The sequence below is a fragment of the Eptatretus burgeri genome, chromosome 6, assembly GCF_056783735.1.
Source record: "Eptatretus burgeri isolate ZD-2024b chromosome 6, Ebu_testis_v1, whole genome shotgun sequence".
Lineage (NCBI taxonomy): Eukaryota > Metazoa > Chordata > Myxini > Myxiniformes > Myxinidae > Eptatretus > Eptatretus burgeri.
This window is the reverse complement of record NC_140966.1, coordinates 55,953,490-55,964,147: the sequence shown is the minus strand read 5'-3', so window position 1 is coordinate 55,964,147 and position 10,658 is coordinate 55,953,490. Positions and strand designations below refer to the sequence as shown.

The following is a 10,658-nucleotide window of genomic DNA, read 5'->3' as shown; positions in this document are numbered from 1 at the left end:
CATTGATGAAACATTATGGAGGGAAATGGATAGCGTAATTACTCTGGTGACACTTGAGACACATCGATCGATTCGCTGTAATTCATCAGGTGAGAGCGATCGAGGAAGTTCCGTTTGATTTGAAGTAACGAATGGAACCCCTAACCTGAACCCGTGCAGGTATCGATCGGCCAAGCCGGAACCCTCGTAACAGCCCGGAGAGTACGCCTCTCGCAGGGAAACCATCAGTCGTTCGCTCTCATCAAAAGAGGGGGATTGGAGGGAGGTGGGTGCTAAGGTAGTGCCAAGTTCGGAGGCATAGATCCCTGGGTCCCCAATGGGTGGCGGAAGCGCATGACGCGCGAGGTGATGTGCGTCGTTCGCCGAACCTCCCATTTAAACCGCGCGTCCGCTGGAGTGTTGTGCATTGCGCCTCTACTCTACGGCTGTGAGCACGCAAGCGCTTGCGCCAAGTGACAACTCCTCGTGAAGACGCTTTTCCTCTTGATTTGTTGAACTTCCTTAATTCGGTTTCATTGCTCACCTCCCCGATCCTGCCACGCTGCGATATTACCTGATCCTTGGTTTGATTTGAAGTGTTGAACTTGAGCACGAAACGCATCCAGCAGGTAGTTGCTGCGGAGTCGTCAACACCATGTGCAGCTCGAGCCACCCTTGTGCGCTCTTGGTCATGATGCTGGTGCTGGCCGCGGGTCGTGCTGAACGTGCAACTGACCAAGCACTCCAGAGCCAACACGTACCCGACGCCGGGTGCTACGTGTGCACCGCTCTACCTCCGAATATCGAGGCGAGCTGCCCGCTCCCTGCGGTACCGCGCATGGGGACAGTGGATGAGGAGATGCGCATGAGTCTCATCGAACTGCGCGAGACCATTCTCCAGCAGAAAGAGACCATTCTGCAGCACCGTGAGACCATCCGCGAGATGAGCGCCAAGTTGCAGCGCTGTGAAAACGAGGCCATGCAACAGATGGCTCCTCCGCTGGTTCACGGAGCACCACACCGGCAACCAGATGCAGCGATCGAGCAGCTAGACCGTACAGTGCAGTCTCTGAGAGAGCGGCTCGACAGCCTCGAGGTGAGTCTCAGCTTTACACTTCATTCCAACTGACTTGATCTGCTCCCAAAGGTGCGTTTTCATGGAACATCCATTGCAATCTGCGCTTCCCCTTGTATTCCCTGTACATGTATGAAATGCATTACAAATGGAGGTATAAAGATGTGCATTGAAGTCTGAAGAACTGCAGGAGTCAAGAAAAACGATTAATAATTCCTTTGGCCATGACGACACGTTCTCCGATTTCCCTGTGATGTCGTTAGAAAATGACGTCACTGTTGTAGCACCTCTACTGTGTGTAGCAAAATGAACATAACTAATTTATTTCCATCCACCTCTTGTAAACATTTCTAATGACGTCATTATATATGGTGACATAATTGCCAATAATATTTTTTATTGTGTTGTTAAGACCCAAGAGCACAAACTCACATCACATCTGTTGCCACAGAGACACATTCATTAGTGGGGGTTCGATTAACTAATTAGCATCTCTTTAGAGCTCTCTCTCTCTCTCTCTCTCTCTCTCTCTCTCTCTCTCTCTCTCTCTCTCTCTCTCTCTCTCTCTCTCTCTCTGTCTCTGTCTCTGTCTCTGTCTCTGTCTCTGTCTCTGTCTCTGTCTCTGTCTCTGTCTCTGTCTCTCTCTCTCTCTGTCTCTCTCTCTCTCTGTCTCTCTCTCTCTCTGTCTCTCTCTCCATGTCTCTCCATCTCTCTCCATCTCTCTCTCTCTCCATCTCTCTCCATCTCTCTCTCTCTCTCTCTCTCTCTCTCTCTCTCTCTCTCTCTCTCTCTCTCTCTCTCTCTCTCTCTCTCTCTCTCTCTCTCTCTCTCTCTCTCTCTCTCTCTCTCCCCCCCAAAGTACGACACTGGTTTGGTCCTTACGAGGAAATGCACCCAACTTGGACACAGGAGACCATATTGGCCCATTATGCCTGCAATCTATAAACACCACATTAGTTCAATCCCTGGGTTTAGCGACCTCGTTTCTCTGGGGCGAGTACGGAGGAGAAGTGGAGAGGAGAACAATCAGGACAGGTACAGAAGGACATCACCATGGTGACAATTCCATCTCTTTTCTGCACAAAACCTTTTCACATTCTGGTTCGCAAATGACAATCGCAGAGCACATAGTTACGGAGAGATCATTTCGGATACAGACTTATCCACAGGGAGTTTCGTCAATTTACATCCGAGCAATACGGGAGAGATCTGCGCAACACATAAAGATTCTTTTTCTTCAGTTGTTTTGTCCCAATGTTCCGATATAAACGTTGCCAACAGCATTGTTAAGACATTGTCTTGGCTTCTTCAGTGTTAGTGCTTGTGCAAGTCTTCTCTTCTGGGACAATTCCTTTAGGTGTATTGAAAGCATATATTTCACTTCGTCATGTTCCTCATCATGATCCCTCGCATCTTGTCCGTGCGCAGCACAAGCACCGAGCCAACGCATCAGGAGGGAAAAGTGCAGGGGTCTTGCAGGAACTCCTTAACGGTCGCTTGCAAGAGCTCGACAAGGCCCTCCGTGAGAAGGGCCACATCACGCCGGAGGGTCCGGAGCCCCACAGAAGTAAGGGAGACCCCGAGGTCGCGCACCGCGTGGCATCGCCTGCGCTTGATGAGGATATGGCTGTTGGGGAAGCCGAACGACGGGCTGGCTCCGTTGGGCTGATTGTACTCACGGCGCTCGCTTGCCACGCCACTCTGTAACGCTCCTGTGGTTGTTGTCACTGCACGTGTCATGCGTGCCCGGGAAACATGTGGCAACATATGACATACGAACGCTGTGTTACATTCTCTTTTAAATTGTGCCTACTCATCCAGTGGCGTGGATGTTTCGATAACGTGTTTCCATTTTCAGTTGCTGTGCTCTTGTAAGATATGAAGTATACAATAATTTTTGCTTTGAGCGTCCACCACAACGTATTATCTCCAAAATTCATAAAACAGGCTGCACACTCCAAAGAGATTTGGAATGCAAAAGAAGAAAAAAAACAAGTCACACGCAATTAGGATGCCATTTACTTTCATAATGTTCGCTCAAAGCAGGTTTTACTGTATCATTCATTGTAATCATCTTGTTAAAAGTTTTTCAAAACAACAAAAAAACAATTTCTGTGATGGCAATCACGTCCAATGATGTACAGAACATTTGCAGGGATGTAAATCCCATTTATGAGCTGCCACTGCGACCGTGCGAGTATCGCCTGCGTTTCCCCCTCCGAGTCACTTCCGTTACCAGGTGTGTTACATACCATGCGCTTAACAAGTGAAACTTTTATTGTGAGTATATAGTATTACGAGCAAAGTTTTGCATGAACTGGTCGATGGGGTCGCTCATTACGAGCACCCTATATGCCACGTGAACTTATTTTTATATCTATATATTCTATACTGTCTGTATGTTCGTGGAAATTAATAAATAATCGAACAATACACCTGGGCTACTGTAATGAATCCCGACCGAGGTTCTGCAATTATTCCTGTATAAAAGAGCAATTGCTTGTCGAGTTGAGCAGCGTTTCATCCGCTAACGCCAAGAGCGCGACAAACGTCTAATTTGCGTAAATAGCTCGGTTGGCTGCAAAGAATGGCGCGAACTTGCTTTGTGACGTCATTCCTACGTGCTAAACAGAAGCTTGTGCGGTGCAATTTTGGCACAATGCAATATATGGAATGCACAGAATTTCGTCTGCATCTATATGACCAATTAGACAAGGATGAATGTTTATGGGGTTGAAACTTTATGGTCAAAATGTTATGGCCATAAATTAACACGTCCAACAGGGCCGCAGTTTAGTTAATTCCTGAATTGCATTTAGTCACTGAGAGAACGTGGACCAAAACACAAGGACTCCATGGCGGTGTTGTCGGACTGTGTGTGTTTCAGTCCCACTGCTATCCACTCTATCTTCAGACGACTTCAAGATCTCCTTTCCACTGCGGACCAACTACATGTACGCACGCTTGCAGCACTCGCTTCCTGAGATGCACGCCTTCTCGCTGTGCCTGTGGTTGCGTGCTGCAGGCTCCAATGCCGGAACACCGTTCTCCTATGCTGTACCGGGTCAGCCAAACGAGATCGCACTCATGGAGTGGGGTGGCAATCCCATGGAACTCGTGGTGAATGATAAGGTATGAAGCAAAGGCTGATCGGCTGAGTTATCATGCAAATTGACAGTCACTGTAGTTCCATTACAATTGGCCAGGGAATGATTTTTAATTTGAATATACAGTTTATAATTCATAGTGAACATCACAAACATAATCTTCTCAAACGTGGCTTCAATCGTCTATTGGTTTGGGTGCTCACATTTTTATACGCAGGGAGAAACTCATGAAAGAGCAAGCTGACAAATAAAGAAGGGGGTCACACTGACATTGGGGGCAGTGGGAAACAAAGATGTTGGACAAGCAATAACATAGATTTACACAGGATACGGTCCACGACACTTTTTTTAATTGAACGAAGCTTGCACTCTTTAGGATATTGTAAATCTAATTATCTCGAGTGTAGGCTGTTGTGTGTTAGAATCGAGGATAAGTTCCAAATTTTTTTCCATGAATTCAACCGGAGAGGAGACTGGTACCTTCTGAAGCACCTCCTGAAGTATGGCGTGCTCTTTGATTCAAGACTCTGCCTGAGAAACAGTTGCTGCAGAAACAAATGGCATTCCACCTTCAAAATGAACCTGATGAAACCAGGCAAGCTGAAAGAATGTTACAATGTTAAGTTATCCTAAACAGGATGGCATCTTCGGCACCTTGAGCAAAATATGACAACAGCCAAAAATGCGGTTGAGTGTTTTCACGGCACTGTAAACGTGACCGTGTGGTCCTTTATCATGAGGGCACGTGACCGCAGAACAGGCCTGCTTTTAAGCTGAAACAAAGATGGCAGTGCCCGTACTTGATGGAGTGCCACTCACACTTTCAGGAGATAGCACAGTAATAGTCATTGTAGAGGAGGACAGGCTATATGATATAGAAGTGATTGCCTTTAGGGTCAGGGTCGTGAAATATAATCCAACAGTAACAGGTTTGGCTCATCAATAAGCTCGAGCATGAGTGCTGCAAAAACACCACCGTCCCCTCATCCTTCAGCCATGTGAATTCACCGATTGTCCTCGGGGTCACAACTACCAGAAATGCATTCATAAGACCATGGATAATATTTGTGGTCAGGGCTGAGAAAACGTGCTCGATTTCAACATCGTCACACCAGGCAAAGTGTGATGTCACAGCATACGTCGATGAGTGAGTCACACCATTGATTCGTCCTGTCCTCACACTTGCATCTTGGAAAATTATTGAAATTTAATATTTATTGAAGTACAGTGAGAGGAAGCAATCTCGTCCATACATCCCATTTAGCCATTATCATATAAATTGCATGAAATACAAACATTGGAATTCTCGGTCGGAATTTCGAAGCTCAGAAGTGAAACAGCAGGGACCTTGACATGAACCTTTGTCAAGTTTCGCATTCTACATTAAATTAGTTTTTAGATGTATTACTCATGTGAAAATCTCGTGTCCTACAATATGGTTTACCTATTGTCTTCATGGCCATACAATTTGTGAACCAATTGTTGCACTCCTCAGCCATGGTGGAAGAAAAGTAGACCGCTAATAAAATGAAAGGACTAAATAGATTTGGGATAAAAACGTCAATCTCACTGCACATTTGAAAAGTTATGAATGGAATATCAACGGGTGTATTTGATGACTTCTCGATTTCGATGTGATCGACGTTTGCATGCATTACCCTCAATATGTTTCATGGCTGTTTTTGACAATGATATACATCTCAAATGATGGAGGATGGCCGATGACAATTCTTGACTGAGACGTCCACAGTGAGAGCTGTTCATACGTGATGAGAATGTGAGGCTACACAAACACTTGTAGCAGGCCATTTATGTCTTCTTCTCTGATTGCCAGTTTATGTACCGTCTTCAAATGACCAGTCCATACACCTGATGTTCCAGTCACGGTCGTGGGTTCGAGATGAACTGTACGAGATGATCGATATCTTCAAAGTATAGCATTGAGGATTCATCATTGCATTGCATGTGTGCTAAACATCTAGTTCAGATCTACCGGAGTTACCAGAGCGATCTAGCAGTGAGGAACAGGTTACATGAATTTGGCTTGAGGTGCACAGGATGAGGGAGAACCTCACAACCACATATATACAGCACTGCAGAGCCTCGCTGTAATGTTTTGTAAGTCACCAAAAATGGCAGCTCCAACTTTAGGCACCTGTATTGTTCACTGACGATTGATGAATACAGATTTCATTTGTCCACCATCGATCAATGAGTTTTGGTTAGGCAGATACCTGGACATTGTTTTGTACAATTCAACGTCATCATGTGTGATTGCTTTTTGGTTGTAAGTGAGGGTCACCTATGGTTTGCGGTGACATCTTTGTTGGTAGCGACACAGACCTCAGCGTGCTTGCAAGCGGTGGATTTACAGTAAAATGGTACATTCACAGTCCCGAATCATGTCGTCACACCTTTCATTGGTAACAGTGCAATTTGCAATCCACTTCATTGTAACGCATGATCATGTTGATGCCAATCATTAAGGAGTACCTTGCTCAATGCACAGAAACCCAGAGATAATGGGACGGCCAGAAAGAAGCCCACACTTTTATCCAATGGAGAATCTTTGGGACCATCCAGAATGTCGTTTTTCTCAATGTGCTGAGTGCCCATCCTTTTTGTGACCTCATCGAACTAGGACTGGCGGCAGTGATTGAAGACTACAGCAGGATCCCACACCATGTCATTCAATGTCTGATCACAAGCATTCCACGGAGATCCAGGAATTATAACAATGTTAAGGAAGCTCTAACCTGGTACTCACACATTTAAGATATCTGCCGCAACTGCCAAGAGAGTATATTGTGTCATCAGTATATTGCGTGAGTAATCAAATGCCATTTACATGAAATACTTTAAATTGGATGTTGTCACTTACTGTTATACAAGGTGGTTCAGGTGTTCAAAGTTGCTTCTTTTCAGTTTTTGAGTAATTATATTTTCAGTAACTAGAAGAGATGTTTTATATATATATCTATATGCTGTATTTACAACTGAGGGGCACAAAGTTATGAGACGAAATGCATCTCATGGAGGGAAATGTTTCTCTCGCTTTCGTAATTAAGTATTGCTTGTTCTATAATATCAGGATTGCTTGCTAACATGCAGTGCATCTCTCTGCATCCTGTGGTCCCTTAATGCACCCAGATTGCGCAACTTCCTCTGAAGCTGAAAGACGCACATTGGCACCACTTGTGTGTCACGTGGAACACGCGCGATGGAGTGTGGGAAGCATTCCAAGATGGCAGTAGTCATGGCTCTGGTGATAACCTGGCTCCTTGGAGGCCAGTGGAGGCCGGTGGAACAATCATTTTAGGACAGGAGCAGGTGTGTGCATGCCACCTTTTGTAGGTTACATCACTGTCATCATCACAATTTAGCCATATAATTGCAATTTATTGGAAACCTTGGGATCTAATATTGCATGGAGCGAACCATTGCACACAGATGTCTCTCTGCACCTCCATCCACAAGGCACTCGAGATTTTCCATGAGTATTGCCTCATGTATAAATAATAAGGAGATTGACAGGGCATCCCTGGAACTAAAAGCAGAAAGTATATGCCTAAAATTTATTTTTTAATTATAAGCGTGGGCATGTTTGCTCACACGGCGTGCCGCCGTGAAATGCATATCTCTGGATTTTATTCCATTTGAACAGCTGCTATATCATTCAGCACATGTAGGTGTGTACGAGGGATTTATTTGAGCTCTGGTTAGATTTTGCAACATTTTCCCATTTTTATTTATATTTTTGGTGGTGTGAGAAGCACTTCATGGTGGTTTGTTGTTTTTTTTAATGAGAGTAAGTGTAAAATGTGTCACAAAACATCTGTTGAAGGTTTTTTGTTTGTTTTTCTTCAAAGGAAGCCAGCCCATAGAGTGGAAGACAATTGTCTGCAAAAATGAAGCTGCAGAGCTAGATCATTTGCATACTAGATCTGCAGAGCTAGATCATTTTCATACTCTATTTTCAGATACTCTTGATTGCATGTAAGGGTTCACCTTTGGTATGATGCAGTGTTCAAGCCAGAGTGCACTTACTCTTTTTTCCTTCACGTACAGGATATCATCGGAGGCAACTTTGATGCCACACAGGCATTCATGGGTGAGATGGCCCAACTTGGCGTGTGGAACCGTGTGCTGAGCTCACATGAGGTGTCAGACCTGGCGAGCTGCTCACGTTTGCCTCCTGGAGCTGTGCTTGCATGGAATCCAGTCGAAGTGGAATTGCATGGAGGTGTCTCGGCACATATTTTCGGCCACTGCTCATCTGAGGGAAACTTTTAGACTGTGATTGGAATAGAGAGACAGACCTATATTGAGATAAAAAAATAGAGAAATAGCAAGGCCCTAAGGGGTAGATAGTGCATGAAGTTTTGTGGTGTGTGTGTGTGTGTGTGTGTGTGTGTGTGTGTGTGTGTGTGTGTGTGTGTGTGTGTGTGTGTGTGTGTGTGTGTGTGTGTGTATGTGTGTGGGGGTCTTTTTGTGATGTGTGAACATCTCTTTGACCAAGTTTGTACTGTACATCTACCACGAAAGGAATATAAGGTAATGCGGGTATTAAGGAGGTGGATTAGTTCATCAAGCTGATGTAACCCTCCAGATTAGGGGACCCCACTGAGCCTGAGCGATGCTTCGTGCACGTTTTAGTTAATCTATCACATATGACCAGAAATCCTTCAACTGAACCAGCTTTAGTACGTTCCCAAAAATTCCCGTAAGTACAATACAGCCTATAAAAACAATAATCCTCAAAATTATTTTGACTTTTATACTCCCTACATGGCATCACTGATTACATATAATAAAGAAGGTGATAAACCACAAATCAGTATTCACATATAATCACTGACACATTATCCTATGTGAGTAGTACCATACATTGATTGTACACAGGGTGAGTGGGTATTTGTGGGAGATTCGAGTTTACACCCTTTTTGCTCTGAGTCTGAGTCTGAGTCTGAGTCTGAGTCTGAGTCTGAGTCAGTCTCTGTCTGTCTCTCTCTCTCTCTCTCTCTCTCTCTCTCTCTCTCTCTCTCTCTCTCTCTCTCTCTCTCTCTCTCTCTCTCTCTCTCTCTCTCTCTCTCTCTCTCTCTCTCTCTCTCTCTCTCTCTCTCTCTCTCTCTCCTTCACAGTTCTAAGTGGAATTCACAAGGCCCTGAAAAGCTCTTAATAGGTTTTCTAAAAGTGCAGAACATGTTGAAGAGCAGGCAATTAGCGTGATCATAGTCGCTTTGTATATAAAGCTTCACTTTCCCCTCTACACCCCACACCTTGCCCAGTGCAATTAAGTGGCATTCCCAATCACCTTGTTACCATCTTCAAGTCTCGTGCAGAGATCATGTACTCTGTTTATAACAACTTTCAGGAGTTTGCTCATAACCTAATACGTGTGTGTGTGTGTGTGTGTGTGTGTGTGTGTGTGTGTGTGTGTGTGTGTGTGTGTGTGTGTGTGTGTGTGTGTGTGTCCAATGCCAAAGTCGTATACCCTTTGTCTCATTGTGGGTTATTTATTTATTACGTATTCAAAATTGGAGGAATTTTAATTTTAATTCCCCATTTTACACACTCCTCTCTCTCTTGCATACATAATAGATGGCTCTTTGACTATACGCATAGAAAGTATATGTTGCTGAAAGTATTGGGAAAGTAACAATGTATGCAAGAGTAATGATTCACAACCATTTCTTTGATTTCCAATAGGGTGTTGAGCTGTCTAAAACCCCATGGGCAGAACTCTGGGTGACAAACTTTGTAACCACCCCTCGTGATCAACCTTGTTATTTGAATGGTCATTACAAGATCACACTCGTATCATATACTGCACACAAAATGTGAAAACAATACTATTCGGGTAAAAAAATAAACCCAATCGCTTGTTCAATAACACAATCTACTGAATTTAATTGAAAGTATACTTTAAAATCAGTGAAAAAAGGGGAAAAGTCTACTGATAATATATATATATATATATAAATATATATATATATATTTATATATATATATATATAAATATATATTAAAAAAAAAATATATATATATATATATATATATATATACATACATATACACATATATACATACATATACACACACACAATCATGACTGGTACATCATAAGCAGGCCACAAACCTTATCCCCCCTACTCGCCGCCCTCCCCTCCCCACACACCATCTCAAACCCACCCACATTTTGTACATATTATGCAGATGGCACACTTTGTCAAGGCCCAAAATTGTCAATCATTTTGACCTGCCAATCCCATAACATTCGACATTGGCACGACTTGTCTTCCATTTTCGGAAGATTTCTTGAGGACATTACCCACAATGGGAAGACCAAATGCAATGAAATGTTGCAAACCTCTGGCACCCAACAACCACTCCATATTGAAGGTCAGGCACCTCTTTACCTCTTCATGGTATCTTGATTCCACCTGAGTTTAAATACCTGCTGCACATATGGCTAAATCAGGTGTTGCTTTCATTGT

General features: G+C 43.8%; 1 protein-coding gene across 1 annotated transcript; it reads left to right on the top strand.

Annotated features, from left to right (window-relative positions):
• The first annotated feature begins 243 nt into the window (after nucleotides 1-243).
• On the top strand, nucleotides 244-9,620 carry LOC147024834 (neuronal pentraxin-2-like). Its single transcript, XM_085885145.1, has 5 exons — nucleotides 244-1,075; nucleotides 2,483-2,621; nucleotides 3,942-4,186; nucleotides 7,312-7,491; nucleotides 8,230-9,620. Exons 1-5 carry the CDS (start codon nucleotides 635-637, stop codon nucleotides 8,452-8,454), a joined length of 1,230 nt encoding a protein of 409 aa, XP_085741271.1. The 5' UTR covers nucleotides 244-634; the 3' UTR covers nucleotides 8,455-9,620.
• The last annotated feature ends 1,038 nt before the right edge of the window (nucleotides 9,621-10,658 follow it).

Bases quoted from the DNA above. Each gene is read 5' to 3' on its own strand.
- LOC147024834 (XM_085885145.1), top strand. From the start codon at position 635: ATGTGCAGCTCGAGCCACCCTTGTGCGCTCTTGGTCATGATGCTGGTG. The intron at 2,622-3,941 runs GTAAGGGAGACC...TGTGTGTTTCAG, and splicing joins GGGTCCGGAGCCCCACAGAA to TCCCACTGCTATCCACTCTA. The intron at 4,187-7,311 runs GTATGAAGCAAA...TAATGCACCCAG, and splicing joins AACTCGTGGTGAATGATAAG to ATTGCGCAACTTCCTCTGAA.